We start from the raw sequence: 21410 nt of genomic DNA on the forward strand, positions 1-21410 counted from the left end.
GCAGATTGGTTATACATTATGTCTGACTTATGAGATGTATGATGTGTTTTAATGGTTTCACTGAGATATGTGTCAGTGGTTACCTAGATTTAGATGGTATCACGATGTTATTCCGTGATTTCTGTTGAGATGTGAATAGTGGTTGCAATGTGTGATGCATTTATTTACTGCACCTTATTGTAGTTCTTGCAGTAGTGCTGATTAATATGTTAGACTATGTGTTAGTTATGTTTTGAATCACACTTGCATGTTGATGTTTTAAGATGTTATCTGGTGTGCTTTGCATTTGAGACTATGGATATTATAGCAAGAGGATTTTATATTATACCATGCCATGCATGTTGTTGGCTATTTCAGTTACTTCTATTAATATATGCTTAGAATAATTAGGAAATGGTTTAGTTTGTATTTGGATTTGAATTATAAATTATATATCTAGAGGATGTTCATTTGGATTCATGATTATTGTTCCTTTATATTTTGGATATCTGTCTTTTACTTTTAGTTGATATATATGCTCAAATAGCCTTAAAATGATTATTTAAATGTTTTAATTTGATACAATATTATATGATTATATGTTGTGTATAATGTAATGCACCACTTCTATGTATTTTTCCCATTGGCGCTAGTACAAAGTGGGAATAGAGCCATAGTCACTTGCTTGCAAGATCTACATGGCATCTCGTTCTCCTTCAGTGTGATTATCTATGAATATGTGCTTCGTTTATTTATATATTGAGCATCTGGACTTGATGTTTTCTTTGTTGCATAGGCACCAAGTACATTCATCATGAGTTGCAAGAATTGAGTGTGTACCTATATCCCCAATAGTGGCACCAAAAAATAGTGACCTTCCCTTTTATTTCGAGTCAATGCTGTCCCTATATGGATGGTGTATCCGTATTGTTGTTATATTATTATCCCTTCACTACACATTGATAAATCCAAACTTCATTATGCATTATATGATTAGACTAGTGAGTGTGTCTATGCAATTAGAGCTCTACAATTGTCATAGAAAGTTTTAATTTAAACGTTGATTTAATTGTATTTTGGGGTTTTCAATTATTTAATTTATTTTACCGGCTAATTTGTCAAAGCTGGATTCCATATAACTAGGATTGATTATTTAATTTGGGAAAAGAGGGTTAATAGATCATTAAGTTGGTTAATAATCTATTTTATAAGTCACTTTCATAAAAGTGCTTATATGAAGCGAACAAGGACTCATTATTTTTGGTTTTGACGAATATAGTTTTTGTTATCCAAACCCTCTTGGAGGGTTTTGGGGTTTTTGCTCTTAGGGTGAGATTGGCTCACTGGATTTTTGTGAGGAGCGGCTTGTTGGATTCATGCCTAGATTCCTCATCTTTGTCAAGATTTTCATCCCATTCAGCACTCTCCTTTATTTCTTCTTCTATTTCCGATTTTTGGAGCTTTTGGCTTGAGATAGGGCTATTGAGCTTTAATTAAATACCTTGTTATTTTGAATTCTTTCACTTGCTTTAGTATCGTGGGTTGAGAACTAGTGTTCCCCCACAATTTCATGCTTTTATATCACCCTGTTGGACGGGAATAACTATTTATTTAATTTCATGCTTGAGGAATGAAGTTTTCCTCTTTTTATGCTGTCAGGTTTTGTACATGTGCTTGGATCTTGAATTTTATTTCATCTTTGAGAGTTTGGGTGTATTTTGCAAATGGATTCTTAATTTCATCAAATTCCAAGATGGTTGAATTTTGGGTGTTTTTGGGTTGCCTCGTTTTGTGTGCCACCTAGAACTTGTTTATCGTCATGTTTGGCTTGATTTGAATTATGAAGTTAGTAAGAGAAGGATCATCGAGTCAGAATGGTTAGAGGACATTCTAAGTAATTTTGTATTTCGATCCAAAAGTGCTCTTTCAATTTTGAAATGATTATTTTTGCTCTTTGTCGAAATTTGAGAATTTGGTTGCTTTGGGTGTCGGTTCCTTCCTCATGTGCTCACGTGGTGGCTTATGGATTACATGGGGATCTGTGCTCTTGACAAGTGCCCGATTGTGTTTGTGCTTTTACTTGTGATGTTATTGTTGGATAATCTAGCCCCTTGCATGGTTTTGTGTTACATTGAGAAGCATGGTGCTGGTTGTACCCACCCATGAGCACATGAGCCTACTTTGACGAGATCTTGTGAGACCCAGACTCTTGGATTGAGGCCCATTGAGTATCTTGAGTATTGGGATTGGGTTGGGAATTACATTGTTTGCGGCACTCGTTGTACAACGAAAAGGGTACGTAGGGTAGACGTCTAGAGTGGCCTCTCATGATTATCTCGACTTGAAAGCAGTCGACAAGGTAATCTAAAGAGGTTAATAAGTGATAACTAAATAAACATATGGGATAATAAAACTTAATGCAAGAGATTTGAGCACTTAGACGATCGCCAACATCCCAAGGGAGTTCAAGCGAGGGTGGTGGTGTCTAGCAATAGCTAGCCTCCTACAAGAGTTGAAGTGAGGACATGGTATAAGACCTCCCAAGGGAATTGAGTTACCATACCATTATGTTACTTGGGCTACTAGCAGCCAAGAAAGGATACTCCACTAGAGTCCCTACATAATAGCCTATAGTGTGTTTGAGTAGTGGCCTAAAATACTACATTCAGACCTTCATGAGCATATGAGTGCTTTGAGTCATGCATTGGTTGGTGTGCATGCAGTCTTTTGTGATTGTAGTCCGATTACTATCTCCATGAGCATGACGTGGTGAGCCTATCGGCTCCACATGGTTGGGAGGTGTTGTTAACCTATACCACTATTGAGGATAAAAGTATAAAGACAAACTCCCTCCATCTACAGGATTAGAGCTTGCTTGCTCCGTCAGCAACATGCTTGATTTTAAATATCCACTTAGAAGAAACAACAGATTTTCCTTCAGGCCTTGGAACAATTTCCCAAACATCATTCTACGCCACATTTCGTTTATATCAGCAGCTTCATGAATTAAGGCTTGAATAGGTCTTATCTCTTATGATTTACTCTTGTTGTTGTACATACACTTGATAATGTTTACTTATTGTGATGGATTAGATTCGTAGATTTAAATTGATGTCGACTTAAATTCTTAAATGTATGCTTTACTTATGTTTATGATGCTATTGAGTGCCTATCGCCTCGATATGTGTGTTTCCAATACTCTATTGTGGAGTTGGATGTTTTTCGAGGATTTTGTTTTCTTAACTGTGAGGTTGTCCAGCAAAATATCGTACAACAGAAGTGTTTTCGTAGGAGAGTCTTTTTGTCATATGGCAGAGGAATTTTGCCGTAAAAGAAAGCACTTACTTGTACAACCTTGAATTCACTGTCATGCAAGACCTAACATATTGTTGTACTGTAGCCAGTTCAGGCTTGTATGAGCATCTAAGTTGTTTTTTCGTTTGGTAAATAGTGAACACTTCCACCCTTGATCGGAAAGATCAATTTGGTGATTCAAATACCCTTTTCGCAAACATATCCTCCCCAATCAAAATAGATCAGATTCTTATCACCATGGTAGTATTGGTATGTTGTTACTCATGTTTGTATATGTGGTTAAACCAGTCAATCAACTTGTATGGTTAACCATGGTAGATATTGTACTTTGGGCCCTAAAAAGAACATATTGTACAAGAAAGCACTTACTTGTACAACTTTGAATTCATTGTAGTGCGAGACCTAGTACATTCTCATATTGTAGCCAGTTCAATCTTGTACAAGCATCTAAGTTGTTTTTTTTGTTTGGTAAATAGTGAACACTTCCGCCCTTGATCAGAAAGATCGATTTGGCGATTCAAATACCCTTTTCGCAAACATATCCTCCCCAATCAAAACAGGTTGGATTCTTATCACCATGGTAGTATTGGTGTGTGTTACTCATGTCTGTATATGTGGTTAAATTAGTCAATCAACTTGTATGGTTAACCATGGTAGATATCGTACTTTGGGCCCTAAAAGGAACATCATGTTGGAAATGGATAGCATAGTAACTCTTGGATAACCTCTTGTACATTAACCACTTCTAATGTAACGAACCAATGGACGTGTGTATCTCGTCCCATGGACTTCGTTGTAGCTTGGGAATCTTTCGCAATGTTTAGAAGACTTCCACTCACATATGTGGACGTGTAGATACATCATATTCCCTATACTTCTTGTATTACTTGATGTGTGTACTTGCATTATGTTACCTTGTTGGGTGGTACAAATATATATATAGCCAACACATTGTCAAGGCTCTCAAGGTATGCGGTCACTCTCTCGTGATCCAATATAGGTATATGTATATGTATAAATGTATATATGTATATATGTATGAATGTGTGTGTGTGAATATATGTGTATATGTATGTATGTATATGTCTATATATGTGTGTGTGTGTGTGTGTGTGTGTGTGTATCCGTGCTTGTTTAATCCTTGTGTCCAAGGATTTCCAGACATAGTCAAGAAACAGAGAATTAAATTCTTCTATCCCCCTCAATTTACTTACAAAATCAACAATCTAGATGCTTTTTGAGTTCATGATTATACAAAAGGAGAATTTCTGACATTTGCTTTGAATGCCTATTATGTGGAAACAATTAGATGACATTTAGTGTAGACCAGCATATCAATATTTTGAAGGCCCACAAGCCTCACAATACGACAACTTAAAATGTGTCAAATAAGTCAATAACTCAGACCACAAACACAATTATTCAGCATCAATGATCATTGAATATATTCTAGAAATCAGTTCAATTGAATTCAACAAGAGCATTTTAGGTTCATCTATGACATATGGAACTAGCTACAAATAACTGTGAATTTGACAAAATGGACTAAAACATCAGTCCAAACACAATAGAGATGAATTGACTGAAAAAGGAGAATTTTACCAACACTTTCTCCAAGGTGCATAGATATTGAGTTCAGCTGTGCCCTATTCTCATATAGACGTTGCACGGCTCGCCTAGATCTTACAATTTCCTTTGCCAGAGCCTGCCCAAAACAAGCTGGTTTCCCTTAGAGAAAAATAAAAAAACACATATTTAGGTTTCAATAAGTTAGAAAGAGTAATCAGAATAGATAATAGTATTAAACAGTAATCAGAATAGAAATAGTATTAAAGAGTAATCAGAATAGAAATAGAATTAACAAGTTATTTATAAAAAATTAACATTTAGTTTCCAATAAATTAGAAAGAGTAATCAGAATATATATAGAATTGAAGAGTGATGTCCTAAGATAAGATCCTGAAAGTCCAACCTAAAATGGGACATCAGAGCAATAAAACCTCACAAATGAAACATCATAGCAATGGGCATATAACCATGTAGAGAAGCCACATATTTATGCATGAATATGTCTGAGTCGAGACAATTTATGCATGTTGTAATGTCCTCATTTGTTGCCAGCATCAGAATTTCAGGGATTAGCCTAATATTGGATCCTTGTAGGCTAGGGAGGATGGTTAGAGGGTCTTTTGAGGATTGATTCATCTCTAACATTCAGCAATTATGGATTTGGCCTTCATTCAATATTATTTGGACTCCATTTGCCATACTTACTATGTATAGTAAGTCAGGAGTAATAGAGGTGGACCCCTTCTATTTTTTAAAAGTGTATTTGGTCACATGGTGAATTATGAAAAGAGATTCATATTTCAAACGGCATGGCAATCAGACAAGTATTTCAAGAGATATTAAAGTTCAAGTGACTTAAGTGATTTATTTAAATATTTTGATGTTATTATAAAGTTATAAAGTAACTTGAGTGACTAAAAGACGAAATTGGCTTTTAATCCCACATTGCCTAGTTGTTTGTGTCTTCCATCATATCAAGGTTATAAAAGCGTGGAGCTACATTGGGATTGACACCATGAAAAATATTAACATATTGCTTCAAAAGTGGTTGCTTGAATGTAACTGATTGCTTTAGGGACGCAAACCCTTAATAGCAAAGTGGAAGAGTTGGAAGTAGCCCCAGCTGCTTTCTTGAAGATTCATCTTCAAAGAATTGGTGAAGCGTCTATTACTCATATTTAGACAGTGACAAAAGGCACATCGGCTAATACAGGTACAGCTTAGTGGAGCTTGTTAGCACCTGTGAAAGTTCATTATCCATTCAGTGTAGCAGCCGTAACCTTTGGAAATATCAGTACTGGTACATCTGATATACAACACAGATTTATATGGTGAAGACGGGAGCCGTAGCAGCTAGGAAGATGTTTGGGTTGGAGACCACATGACTTCCAGGTAGTTGCAGGTGGTGGCATTTGTAATACAGAATTCCCACATCAGAACCAGCCGTGTGGAGTGAAGGAGATAAAACGCAACAGGTCTGTAGCAGCAACATGGACTAAGTGCAGACGTGGGGGTAGTGACTGGAAATCAGGGTGCAGACCAGAAGAGTGTTGTTAGCAGTCAGGGGTGAAGTAGAAATTGCTACCAGTCATCCCAGGTTGTGTTGGAAGTAGTGGCAGTTGCAGAAGGTTTCATAGTTGCTGTCAGCAGGCATTGCCAAGTCAAGGACATTCCCCAATCAGGTCACTACAGTGGAAAGAACAGATCACAAGTCGGGAAATATATACTCCAGGTTCCATTATTTCATTGTTTGGGGTTGAAAGACTTTATTTAAATGCTTCGAATAATGTGTAATGCTATATGATCTCCTTCCATTCTCTTTGCTTCGCTTTCAAACAGTAACCCGTACATATTATTAAATCTGATATCATTGTTTTTAAGCACTGTTATTGTAAGTTGTCTCCACACTATATAAAACTTCCTTAGTAATATTGGCTGCATTATTAGAGTCGGAATATTTCAGTGGCATCATAGCTTAATACAGGGATTACACGCCAACTGTTTGACAAAATTCCGTTAGTCCAAATTCAAATTTTCTGATCAGACCAAGCAGGGGTTATTACACATGTCAAAGCCTTAAGTGCATCAAATCCAAACGGATTTGACTAAATTCATTAGGCATGAAGATCTAGTTGTTGATACAAAAATATTTCCCGCTTCGTCTCTTTTTTCCTCTTCCTCTCATTTATTGTCTCTTTCCTCTTTTACTTCTTTTCAACTTGTTCTAAGTTTAAAATTGGGAAGGATTGGAATAGGGAAGCAAAACCTAGTGAGACCCACTTTCAGGTTCAACATGTGTTTCTTCATTTTTTATTTTTTATTTTTTGAAGTTTCATTTCAAAAAGGGGGTCAATGATCCCAAAAATCCAAATGTCCCAGAATTCAGAAGTTAAGGTGATGGAAAGATGAGAGCTATGTTCGATGTGTACATATGGAAATCTACATCACAGTCACTAAGGATGAACAATGTTCTTCACTTGGGATGAATTGAAGCACATACTCCTTTAACCACTTAAGTGCAAGCTGATTAGGTGCATAAGAAGCTAAGGATTTGGTTTTTGGGCACTCCAACTTACATTTGTAGTCACATAAGAAACCTAGTTGTAAAAGAGAGATGAGGAATTTAAATCAAACTCTTTAGAGTACTGACTTAGTATTGTTACACAACTTGCTGAAATCTCTATAGACAAGTCAACTTCTACATATGACATGGCTGTTGGAAGTGGCATTGTAGTTGATTGAGGTTTGAATAAAATTAACTTTGATAAGTGCAATATATAGAATCTAGAATATTGAATCTTGACTGTAATCTTCATTTTGTATTGACATTTGACAAATCAATAAGTTACAAATTTGAGTATTTTATTTTTTGCAAATTATGAGGTATTTAGATATTTTATGTTTTTGGCAATTACAAGAATCGCTATTTTTTTAAAATTTTATTATTATAAACTTTTAAATATATAGTGTAGATGTATATATATGCAAAGTTACGAACCTACACCCATACCCAAGGAAAATAAATAATTCAATACTAACATATATGTGAAACCAATACCTCTCTACCTGCACCAAGACCAGTAACTTAGATTTTGGGACCTTGTTTGGGCCAATGATATGGTTTTTTGGTTTGTTTTTGGCCCTCTTTAAGTAAATATATTGCTTTCATGGGATAGAGATGTATGGAAGCTATTTTGCAGGGTATGTTGCCAATTTTCCACTAGAAGGTTTTGATCTCATTGAAACTCGCATGAATACCTTGACTATATTGTAACCATGAATGTTGTGAATAATACATTGGATGTGTGTGCTTTGAAGGCTAGGTTTTTCTCAAAAGGGTTTTCCAAGGTATATTTGTGTCACTTCTCTTCTAGTTGTTTCCATTTTTTTCTTCTCATTCTGGTTCTTTCTAAGTGTTGTTTACATGCCAAAATGCTACAAAGATTTTTAAAGATTTGATTACTATGATATTCTTCCTAAAGCGTTAGTAAAGGAAATCATCCAAAGTCCTATTTCTACTTTATAGACATATTTTGTTTGCAGTTGTATCAAGCTAATGTTAGGAAAATATTACAATACTAAACGTGGATGCATGGGATTTTCCTAACATTTGGTATTAAAACAAAGGTGATTATGTGGGTTGCATGTTCTTGCAAGTGGGATGCATGTGTTCGCATGTCACTGTACATGATGAATCCATGGTGATTTGATTTGGGTATTTGTCTATTGTTGAGTTCTTATCCTAGCAAGTTTGTGGGAACCTTTTGGAAGGAATAGGGAAGCTAATCCTTGTATAAGTAGGATTTTGTAGATGGTGTATGGAAAGCACTACTAGAATGTTGGAGAGGTTCAATGGAACCAATACTGGGCATTAAAAGCTCAAGGTAGATGCTCTTGGAGTTGGTCATGTGTTTCCATGTTGCATGATGATGACTTGAAGCTCCTATTTGGTAGTATATGACTGCCCCTAGCATGGTGTTTGTGTTCCTGTGTCCCATGGTCATGTGCAACAAAAGGGTTTTCACATTGGATGACTATTTTTGGCACCCTCATTCCATGGGACAAACAATTTTAGTCAACTATGTATGGAATTATTTCATTGCATCTATCGTTTTATTGATTCTTACATGGAACCATTGGATGCTTAAGACCTAGTTCCATATGGTTTGTAGAAATGGTCCTTTAGTGACTTGGACGCTCCTAGACAACCTAGCCCTCCCTTTGCATGTACTCAATGGTTGTAAAATTTGATTTGTAATGACCAAAATTTCTTGCACAACACTTCGTTCCTTTTAGATGCTCTACTTGCATGTTGCAGATATGCTTATCTGTGAATTTCCATAATTCAATATATAGATTAGATGTTTTTTAGAATCATGGGTTTCAAACATTGGAATCAAGTTTGCATGCATGGTTTTACAAGTTGATCAAAATATATGGTTATGTTGATTCATTAAGAGACTGTTGTTCAAGGTTTCCTAGATGGAGAACAGTTGAAATTTTGCATGCACGTTTCCTGCATGGTTTGAGGAAGTTGGTTGCAGCCTTCTCAATGTGATAGTGTTAGTATTTATTTGATCGCTCTCTTAAGATTTCTACAATGTTTGCTTGAGGTTTTTGAAAATTGTGATTGCTTTATAGAGATTGTTGCAAATTGGATCTAGGTTTGATCTGATGCTTGCATTGTCAAGAATCTAGAGATCATCTTTGGTTGCCATTGTTTGCCATGTTACTGATACTGACATGCTGAATTAGTTTGTTGTATTAGTCAATACCACTGAGTCGTGTGATTTCCTTCTTTCAACTCAAGCATTGGCCATTCTTTTCCTGCCACATGTTGATGCCATGTCTGTGTGTATTTGTGGGCAACTATACCCACGTGTTGTATGAAGAACTCAAAAGTGGTTGTTTATATCCACAAAGCTTCAATATGTTGTTTGTGTCTAGTTGTAAGAGGGTTTTGTTGGTGGATGCCATGGGGATGCAAGTTCTATTCTATTGGCCTTTTTAGTCATCAGAGTGCATTGTTTGTTGCAGTGAGATAGAGAGATGGCTATTTGGAGTACAAGTGATTCCCATTACAACACTTTGGAATGCTTGTGGCATTCCTATAGTGGTGCTTTGGATCACTTGTAGTTGTGTTTTGGAGCCTATAGCGAGTGATTTGCTGCTGCTTGCACTATCATGAGAAGCTCCAAATCGCAATTCAATGTACAGTTGCAAAGTTGAATCTTCCTGGTTCAAGATAGCAGTTCTAATTTGCCTTTTAGGAGCTGCTAAGCAATTGAGTACTTTTGATTCTGTGAGGACCAAGGATGATCTTGAATTTGCAAATGATAATTATCTTGGGACCATATTCAGCGGAAGTTTAGGTAGGGATGTGGATCTATCACTTTGGGATGGGTAGTCTTGTACACTGGATGCTGGGGTCATGAGGAACTCTTGGATTCTGTCTTACGCAAGAAATAAGAATTTTTTGACAGTTCACAGTTCTGTCAGTAGAGGATGGTTAGCTTAATGTTCTTTTAAGATGTAGACAGTCTATTTCCATGTGGGGCTCACAGAGCCTTTAGTTGAATTATCAGTTGCAATTTGTCATTTTGGAAGGATGATCCTTGGTTTAGAGGATTGTATTATTGTGCCATGATGGACTTTTGATTGTCGGTTGGAGACACGATCTTCTAAAAAGAAAATGCAAATCATGACACGGTGATAAGTTCCTAGTCTCTAGATTTCCTATGTATCATGCAATGGGAGCTTGGGCAATGAGTTGAGGAAAACCTGCTAGATGAGTGCTACAATCATATCACATTGTGATCTGATTAATGCAGTGTTGTGGTTGGAATTCATTTGAAATGAGATGATTGCTTGTGTAAATAAATCAGATTTGAGTGAGGCTGGAGATTTCAGTCTATGTGCCATGATACCATGTTAGTGTGCTTTTTTTGGAGATTTCATACCATGGCAAGCAGATTATTTGATCGGAAAAAAAAGTCCTAATTGCAAACTGAAACTTCAATCAAAACAATAGATTTAAGCACACCAATCCACAAACACATACCCCTGGAAAACTGAAGATAATTACATTGAACCAGTTAACTCAAATTCTCTCTCTCTCTCTCTCTCTCTCTCTCTCTGGAGTGCCTATGCTAGAAAAAAAAATATTGTTTAAAAATAAGAAAAGAAACTTTTCTCAGAAGTTAGAATCTAATCTACATATAAGACAGCAAACAAAATGCTCTAAAAAACAAAGAGACGTGCCCAGCTAGATAGATTAAAAAATACGTGCCTAGCTAAATATAGAAAAAGTTAATTTTTATTAAAAAACTGAATTCACCCTGCTGAACAAGAACTGCTACCAAGCAACAGCTACAGAAATACCGACAAAAGCTAGTGGCAAGATCTCACAGCACAAGATTAGAGACGAGAAAAACATTATCTTCTACTTCTGATCCAGATTGACCCTGAGCTCTTTGATATTAAACTCTACTGCATATTGTTGATTTTCATCTCTAAAATGGTTCCAGAAAGTTATATCAACCTCTGATCTGGCCTGAAGGCTACTGTCCTCTACAAATAAAAGATTTATTATTCTAAAATGGTTCCAGAAATTTTAGCCAAGGATAAAACACTACTGTTCTATATTTAGTAAGGTTACTGGTATCTCCAATTTACATTGCCACAATAAGGTTCTTTCTTATACCATTGCAACAGAAAGCCCTGTTTGAATGCAGTGTTAAATAAGATTTAAATATCTAGGACAAAGATAGTGCTGAACGACTTTTATGACTTCCAGCTTGATAACTTTACATTTAATTTGAATTTAGTTAATATCTCTTGCCTTTTCATTTGCCAAATGTAAACAACAAATTTTGATAGAATAAAACCAAATTTAATCTAAAATTATCCATGTTTAATGAGATTAAAGTTCCAAGTGCTAGCAGTGTTTTTTTAGGCTTAATAGTTACCAAAAACTGGATATCTCTTTTTCTACATAAATATAGATTTTTCCTAATTGTCAATTAAAATTGTACAATTTTTATTTCTTTCATAACAATTTGTACTTTTCAAGCATAATATGTTTAGTCGAATTAAACATAGATATCAGTTGTGTTCTATCATATTTTTTTTACACTTCAGGTCATTACAGGTATTTGCAATTGATACCCGTTGCCAATTTCAATTAATACTTCTGCAGCTAGCTTGAATCTTGATGACTAGAAATACAATTTACATTTGAAAGTAAAATCAACATCCTAAGAAGTTGGAAGGTTAATCAAAAGAAGCTGCTCAATGGTAGTGAAGAAACTACCAAATTCATCTCCAGGAGGAAAGAAGCTGCAAGATTGCAAATGAAGATATTGAATCTAAGGACAGGTTCAGAAAATAAAAGCAAAATAAGAGAGGCAGAAAAACAAATAAGAAGAAAAAGGAGAAAACACTATTCAAAGGACAAGCCTAGTGAAGCATTTCCAACCAAATGATTAATAAGTTCAGGCTATAGAAGAAGGAAAGCTGGCCTACTAATGCATACAATTTGATTTATTCAAAAATTGCCTTGAGGGGCTTTGCAAAGCCAAGGCCTGAGCCAAACATCAGCAATGGAATTTGGAATTCATCAAGAAGTAGTTTCTCATTTGCTAGTCAAAACATAAATGAATCTAGTTGCTCATGTTACTCAACGAATTCAAGAAAAAGAGTCAAATTATTGGAGATAGTTCAGGATGTCATCAAAGTGGGGAATCAAAAATCAAGCCAAAATTGCTATCTCAAGCAGATTAGCTGATTCCTACTTTCTGAGAGGTCCACTGCTCCATATGTTGAGATTTGTTTCTTGTTTAGTGTTAGTCTCTGACACTGACTTACAATAGTGTGAAGTTTGAAAATTTTAGTTGATTCTGAATATATTTATTGTACTTGATCTGAGTAGGCTTTAAGAATTAGGGAGTAATATGGATAAAAAGTTTGTAGTAGCAGTCATTAAGTAATTTGTGTGGTTAGCAGTTGGATAAGGTGCCATAAGCAATAAAGCATATTAGTTTTGGAAACTGGCTGTTTCATCTGCAATATGAAGCATTGAAGAGTTCTGGTTAGAAAAAGGGTGCTTTAATCCACAGAGTGCTTCTACCATTAACCAATGAATGGTGAAAATGAAAGCATTGCTATTTAGTTTGGGAAACTAGTCTTTTTATTCTAAATTGCTGGTTTGGGTTCAAGTTCAGATTCAAGAATAAATGGAACACTTAGCACTCATTGGATCTAGGTGATGCTCATAGAGGGGAAGCACCAGCACTTCCCAAGAGGTTACCCATCCATGTACTACTCCAGCTTGAGCGTGCTTAACTACAGAGTTTCCTCCATGGTTAAACCCACTTTGCTTGCAACTCCATTTGCAAAACCGTCACCATGCGGTGTGCCTTATGAACCATTCATTAGAAAGCCCCTTACACTCATCAATTGATAAGTAGGAGATATTCTCCACAGCAAGTTCTTTGTGAGATCATCTTATACAGAGATGAGATATTGTGTTCAGTATATAGCAGATTTTATTTAAGTAGTTTTGTTCTATGTGCAGTTGGCTTTGTTGTTGTATAGTCTTGTACCGTGTACACAGCGTATATTCTCAGGAGTATTTATTTATGAGTTTTATTTTAGATAGAAGCAAAGATTATATTGGTATTTGGTGAATTGCATCTTATGTTTTGCATCTGTCGTGTATCGTCTTTGTGTGATCCTAAAAACGTCACTGTCGAAGCTCTGCATATGTTTTGTAATGTGGTAGCAATTGTTTGCGACTGTCAGTGCATATTTCTTCATGTTTATATTGACATGGATTCAGTTTTCTTTTCAATCGGTAGATGGCGTGTGTGTCTTCAGAAAATGGCTTTCATGACTTTTGATAGTATCTTTCTTGTTTCCGTCTACCCTTGTCATAAGCGAGTATACTGATTCATAATTATATTTATTTGTTGGTGTTTGTTCTCATTCTTGAACAATATTATTTGTAGCTTCCATTTTGATTCATGTCAAGATTCTTGGCGTAGTGTCGGTCCCTTTAGGTATTCACTTTTGAGTTCTCTTATGGCAACTGTTTTGCTTTCAGATATTCAATTAACATTATTATCATTCGGTGTATGGCGTGCCAATGATATTGTAAGCAATCAAAAGGTTACAAAAATATATATGAAGGTGTTTCCAGTCTGGTTCATGTGTTTTATCAAAGCATGTTTTGTGTCGTGAATTTTCCATTTTTTGTAACTGTGAATCAAGTGTTTCACATTCAAACTTTTGTGTGTTGTTGCTACATATATATATGCAATTTGTTTTTCATGCGTCTCTATGTATGGCCAATTCAGCTTATCAAGTGCAATGATCATCATATGAATGCTAGTATGCGCTTAGTGTACAATATTGTTAAAAGATATTATTGTGTTTTGATCCATATTTGTGTATGTGCTAAGATCTTTTTTGGAGAAAATTAGACTACAAAGAGATAAGTATTCTGTGATTGTACCTTAGACTATTGATAATGATTTTTTGTTATATCACTTAGAAAAGTGTATTCTTCTAGCATTGATCTCTATATTTCTCTTCATGATAGGTTGATTCTATGAATTATTATCAATCTTTCTTGATTGCAAGATGGATTGAGAAGCAATGGGATGGTGAGAGATTACATGCAAAGTCATGCAGATTGTAGAAATGAACATGGGAACCTTACTTGCAGTCATGGGACCAAATTGATCAGGTTGTTATTATGATTAGTTTCTTTGAAGAGGAAGAAATGATATTCAGAGGGAGACTATTCAGCTGCAGAAATCAGATTCAGAGGGAGATTGTGTGATAAGAGGGAGAATGCCTAATTCTGGGCAAGCTTGTGTGGCAGTATGACTACAAAAGTTGTCTGTTTGGTCAACTTGGAATCGGCACTCTTATTGTGATAATCAAAGCAGTGAGGATGTTGATCTTTTTTAGAGAGAGTTTATGTTGAGAGAGAATCTCAGCCTTTCTTATACATGTTAATGAGTTCTTCTCAAGGAGATGTCTGAGGTGAAAGCCCTTGTACCATCCTCTATGAGTAGGTATGGTGGATCCACCCTCTATGAGTAAGCACAGTTGGAAATGCATTCTTCTTTGGGAGAAGTCTAAGGTGAAAACCCTCGTTCCACCCTCTGCAAGTAGGCATGGTGGATCCACCCTTTGCGAGTAGGCATGGCGGACCCACCCTCTGCAAGTACGCATGGTGGAAATGAATTCTTCTATGGGAGAAGTCTGAGGTGAAAGCCCTCGTTACACCCTTTGTGAGTAGCTACGGTGGATCCACACTCTACGAATAGGCATGATGGATCCACCCTCTGCTAGTAGGCATCGTGAAAGTCATTTGTGTCTCCCCATGACTTTAATCTTATGCTTTTATGGTTCACCCTCTAGAAGTAGCTATGGTGAATAGTGTTATGTTGAGATAACAATGTTTTATTGAGAAAACATGTGATGAGAAATTGTTATTGATGTTTTTGATTGCAGCTATGTGTATTTGTGATACTAAAGATCTCTATCTTGCTAAGAGGGAGTGTTGAAGATTATAGCTGCAATAGAGATCTATACCTCTGATATTGCTAGAGAAGAGATTTATGATGATATTTCTGGATAACCAAGTAAGCCCGATGTGACATTCAAGGTGTGCAAGGTGTCTCATCCTAAATATCTAACATTTTATTATATAAAGAGACATGCAACATGCAAAGAGATATGCATATGGAATCAAGAAGAGACTTGTATTTGAAAAATGAAAAGACTTTTGGTTATGATATGAAGAGTCTCTCAATTCAATATATATATGATTGCTTTGTGTGATAAGTATTGTATTCAGTTGAAAGCGTTGTACTTGAGTTTTTCGTGTTTGATAAAAGAGATTTTTTTTGGTGTGGCTGGGTCTTTCCCCTCAAATTGGAGGGTTCTCCCAAGATAAATTGTTGTGTCTTATTGTTCTTCATCTTGGTTATTGATGTTTATCTTTATTTCTGGGCAAAACATTAACAGAACACAATTCTTACTTAAAAGGGGGTGAATCAGTAGAAGAGATAAAACTCAGATCCTTAACAAATTAAACTTTTGATGAAGTTTATCAAATTCCAAACTGAATATTGAAAGAAATGTGACTTGAAACCGTAATCTGAAAGAGATTTAACCACACAATGAAGCCAATGCACAATAAATACGTAGAGACCCAAGATGGGAAAAACCACGGCGAGGAATGTTACTAGGATGTACTGTCAAAATCCATTCTCACAGATGAAAATGATTACAATGCTTTTAACTACACCAACCCCAAAAAAATCACCCAATCCTTCGCTAAAGAGCACTAACTCTTGCTATCACAAACTGTTTAATCTGATTGCCAACCCAGCATCCTTAAGGCACCAACTGCAAGATATTACAAAACAAGTTTACAGAATTTGAATCTGCAACTTCAAATTTTACAAATATGATAATTTGATAAAATACAATTATAAATAGCTGCAAACTGAATTACTCAACCCTTTGATATTTTGGCCTGATTTACAAATCACAAACAAAATCAATCTTCTGATAAATCTGCCTTCTACAAGTACTGATCAAATTTTCTCAGTACAACTTCATCAAACAGAAAATCATAAATTACTATACTGCCAAATATTGTTCAGCATTAAACAATGTATGGTTTAAACACTGTCAAAAGAATAACTTGCATATATACTGTATCCCTCATATTCTGTATGTTTGCAGTAATCTGCACTTAATCAGACTTCTTCAAAATATCATATATATTCACCCTTCCATCATATGCTGTATGTTTGCAGTAATCTGCACTTAATCAGACTTCTTCAAAATATCATATATATTCACCCTTCCATCATAGAGAAATGATTGCAGATCAGATCACAGCATTCTGAAAGGAAAGTTTCTCAGCCAACACAAAATTACTCCAAGTTTTCTATGAACAAAATATCTTGTAGAGCGTGTTGTTCACACTTGTCATTGAACTCAAGCAATCCACTTCCAAGCAGCATTAAATATAACTTCCTATCTCTACCAGCTATGTGGTTGTAGGAAGTTTTAACTGCCTAAGCAGTTACAGTTGCCACTGTCATCAGTTACAGCTGCCATTGTCATCAGTTACAACTGCCATTGATCATATAACTTAACAAACTTGAATCAATAATGTTTAAACATTCTTTATTTATCGTGCCAAAGCTTGTATATGTATTCTACCACCAATAGCATTAGAGGAAGATTGCAAATTGACAGTTTCAAGGATGGTGAATCAACTATAATGTAACTGGTCCCATACATTATAAGACTTCTATTGAGCTAAAAACCATGACCAGTCTTCCATCAAACTAAGTTTCTTCACAGTCATTCTGTAGGTAAATACATTCTGTGATCACATCCATTTAAAGATTTGAATTTTATTTATTCAACATAAAATCAAACTGATCTTATCTTGTTTGCAGATCAAGTCTTATTCAAAATACTTTAATCTGAGCATGCAGATACAGACAGAACAAATAGTTGTTATTTAAAGCATTAATTTGATTTGTTTGTGTATTTCTTTTTATTCCAAAAAAAACAATCTGTTCTTTGTCGGGATTTTGCATTCTTTAAAGAACCGAGAGAAAAACAATGTTCATCATACGGCCATTTCAATCTGCAAACTTCTGCAATTCCTGTACTGTGCTAACAGTATACTTGACATCAATGACAAAATGTCTAAAAAAAAGGGGAGGAATCATAAAACATCAAGGAACCAATTAATCGAGCAAAATCAAAGCGAATAAGAAGTTAAATATGCAAATCATCAAATGGGAATAAGAAAAGATCAGCACTTCAGACCATTAATGAAGGATCGATCAAGAGGATTGTCCATTGAATCAGGAAATTCTGAAAAGTAACCAGCAATATACATATATACATGTATAAATTTAGCAAGTTTCTTGAGAATCATAAAAAGAGATTATTTAAGGAATTGACTACCAATTCATCTAGGATTCGTAATTTTTTTTTTTATTCTCTGGAAGATACAGCAGTACTGGTTCCCTCAATTAAGTAGCCCACACAGAGTTGGTTTTCTTGTGGGTCACAGGGTCCAAGACTTGGATGGTTGTTCTGCTCTAGGGCTAAGTTGTGGGTGACAGTCTCTGTGCATCCTACCATGCTTTACCCTCAAATTTTTCTAAATGGTTGGCTGTAAGAAATATGTTATGAATAGATCCAATGCATTTAGGATACTCTTGTTTATAACAGGATTTGCTTATGATCATACTGCTTGATCTTAATTAATTATAACTTTCTCTAAGTTTGCTAGCCATTATGTAATTTATTTGTCGAATTCTCTTTGAAAATAAGTTGTATTGTCGAAATTGTCATTTTTGCACAAAAACCCGGTATATCCCAAAAGGGTATATCTGAAAGTCCAACGCCTTATTTCTGTTCTTTACACTTATTTGCATTTGTAATTATTTATAGTATGGTGCACTCAGTGGATTAGTTACCTTTGCTGATGTCATGTCATTTCGCTTTGCTGCTTCTTTAATTGCTTTCTGCACAGCTTTTTCTTCACGCTGAATATCTGAAAAGAAAAGTCTAGATTATCAATTATCAAATTGAAACTGATATGCAAATCCAAACATTAACCTTATTATCTAGAATAGAAAAGGGCTCGACACAACAAACTATACCCTTAAGTATTTATCGAGTCAAGTCCTAAACAGACTTGCAAGATTGAAACGATCAAATTCTGATCTCCTAATAGAAGAAAATATAGATTGACAAATTCTGCTTTCCCACAAAACCAAGACAAACTTAACATCATACGCTAAAAAAATCAAGCCACTCTAAACTGGTTGACATTATCAAATTATAATTATTAACTAGCTTCTATCAAAATAAACTAAAATCTACTCCAGCTATGCAAAGCAAAAAAAATATAGTTTTAAAATGAAATGTAATTCACTTCACTTATAGAGACATATTTTCACTAAACAAAATTGCGGATCATATTACAGTGCAAAGACATCCATGAATTTCTCAGAATTTGGATTCAGTGTCAGTATCAATCATTGTGAATGAGGCTCTAGCTAAGCATGCAATAGAGGAATGCAAACAAGTCACAACTAGCAACTAACAGTATCTGACCTGCAAGGGTAACTACCAGGTGAAAATTCAAAATCCATTATCCACAAACAGGATCTCTACATTTATGAAGGCACCAATTGTAGAACCCCCCGATGATAAACTACTTTAAGTTTTTGCTTGTCAGATTGTAGTGTCCACTGTCAAGACTCACATTTGTGAATGCTTATATTCAGCGTTGAACTACTGTTACAAAAGTGGCATCTAGCTGAATATGTAATAGAGATGAGCAAACGATTCCTCGTGGATCACAATCGATGGAATCTAATTTGTATGTAGTATGTACCATGGAGTAATTCCATATGAAAGATGTTTTCAGAAACACCGAAGACAGTATGTTGTTGATGTTAGATACAACTTTAGCTTGGCAGGCCTCTCATATCTCAGTAAAAGTAAAGAAAATTGGATTCCGGTAGCATGGCAGCTAAAATTTGGTGAGATGTGAGAGGCTGGGTAAAAATCTACTGGAAATCAAACAAAAATTCCCCCAGAAAGCAGTTTTTTTTTCATTCATTTTCTCTGAACATGTCAATGCATAGAAAACAAGAGTTTTCAGCTGAGAAATGATTTTCCTCCATCAAAGGCAGTTTTGTTAACAAAAAAGAAGACGAACCACGTTTCTTTTAGCTTACTCATTGTCTAGTAATATTAGTGACAAAGATATTTTGGAATACGGACCATGGCTTAGCTTGTAGACTCCTAGTCGAACGCATTTAAACAAAGCTGGAGACCTTCTTCTAAATTTGAAGTAATAAAATTCCTATAAACAAATAAACACAGTTTTGATATGTTTTCCAGACCACTTTGGCCAAATGGACCTTATAGGTAATCTCATCGTCTGATTTCATCTCAAAGTCAGTTCCATCTAGTGGACGTACGTTTAAAACATTGACAAGGCTTTAATCTCGTCAAAAAAATGTAACGGACAGGGAAAGCAGTTTGTCGATAAATAATCGAGTTAAAACGCCTGGTTGTCATATGTTCCATAATCCTCTTACTATTGAATAACTAAAAAATAATTTCGTCGGAACAAAAATCAACAAGCAGGATTGAGAAGGGGTTATGACGACACAATCTTTAGCCTCCTAAGTATCTTATTGAAAGAATTATGCATGCCTGACTGAAAAGCTAATTCAAATATTATTATCCGCAGAACATAATTAGCACAGAGGCTAAGATTTGAGAAACTCCCAAAAGAATAAAAATCTAATTAATACTAGAAACTCCCATTGCTTAAATTGTCCAACAAACCACAATTCAGACTGCAAAGGGGCGGGTAGTTCAGCCAGGAAGCCCCCCAACATAATAATCATAGGTTTCGGAATTGATTCTTTGTTGCTCAACTAAAAGCAAAAAATTTAAAGAAAGAATACAGAATCCGCTCTATAGGTAACATTGTTGACAGTTGACAAACAACAAATAATCCGTAAAATATGGACACATACCACGGATTTGGCGATCGATATTTCTGGACTCCTGTTTGAGGCGCCTCTGCCACTCGCGCAATTGTTGCTGTGGACTTGGCTTCGGCTTCAACATTGCCTTCACAGTCTCCATTGTTAATGCCTTTGAATTCAAGACGAGTTTAAGTATTCCTTAGATCTGAACAGTGTGTGAATTGAACCCGCTGCTCCTTGAAGACCGATACCATCAGAATTTTCAGGGAAACTACTTATGTCAAAAGAGTATTCAGCGTGAAGAATAAAGGTGCCTCTTTGGCGTTTCGATCCTTGGTCGATTGGGAATTTTTCTACATACGATACGTGCGTAAAAAGTTGGAGGGATCATCTCCTTCCAATAAATGATTTTCTAACAAATTTTATTTGGCGTCCTTACTTCGCACCGAGACCTTCTAAAGTGTAAGTCAATTATGCCGAGTTTTACCCCGAATTTTAATTTTAGAGTGTATTTCCTTAAATGATTCAAGAGCTCAAAGCTAAGGTTTCAATATTTGGTCATTTACGGATCTCTTTATAGAGGTCATGGAGTGTGAAGTGATTGAAATTTGTCATTTTAAATCACTCACCTGATATATGTTATGTTATTCACAACAAAATAGACAAGTTGGAGAAATTGCATCAAACTGACTAGGAGTTTTTGTGGGTTCCTTAGGCTTATGGCCTCGTGGACGTCATTAAAAATCTTTCATTCATTCATTCATCCCCCAATTGTCACTCCCCAAAAAAATAGTAGTTTTGACACAAATGGACCAATTATCAACCAAGAAAGCTAAAAAATGATCAATTATCATGTGTTATCATTTTTTGGGGCTTTTCAAGAGCAACAATTTGGGGTATCTATCACAAAACCCTCATGGCCATTGGACCCTAGCTACTAGGTATCTCCCCCTAGTGACAATTTGGTTTGAGTTTCCA

At 35.5% G+C, this 21410-nt stretch overlaps 1 protein-coding gene across 1 annotated transcript in view; it reads right to left on the bottom strand.

Moving 5' to 3' along the window:
- VPS24.1 (SNF7 family protein) overlaps positions 1-20907 on the bottom strand; it is a 71598-nt gene extending 50691 nt beyond the window's left edge. The window contains exons 1-3 of the mRNA XM_089827186.1: positions 20481-20907; positions 18396-18472; positions 4897-4999 (exon numbers count right to left, since the gene is read on the bottom strand). Of these exons, the coding sequence (XP_089683312.1) occupies positions 4897-4999; positions 18396-18472; positions 20481-20592 (292 nt within the window). The 5' untranslated portion in view covers positions 20593-20907. The remainder of the gene's footprint in view (positions 1-4896; positions 5000-18395; positions 18473-20480) is intronic.
- Positions 20908-21410: the final 503 nt, after the last annotated feature.

Source organism: Cupressus sempervirens, chromosome 1, assembly GCF_028749045.1.
Source record: "Cupressus sempervirens isolate cs-2001-9-10 chromosome 1, ASM2874904v1, whole genome shotgun sequence".
Taxonomy (NCBI): domain Eukaryota; kingdom Viridiplantae; phylum Streptophyta; class Pinopsida; order Cupressales; family Cupressaceae; genus Cupressus; species Cupressus sempervirens.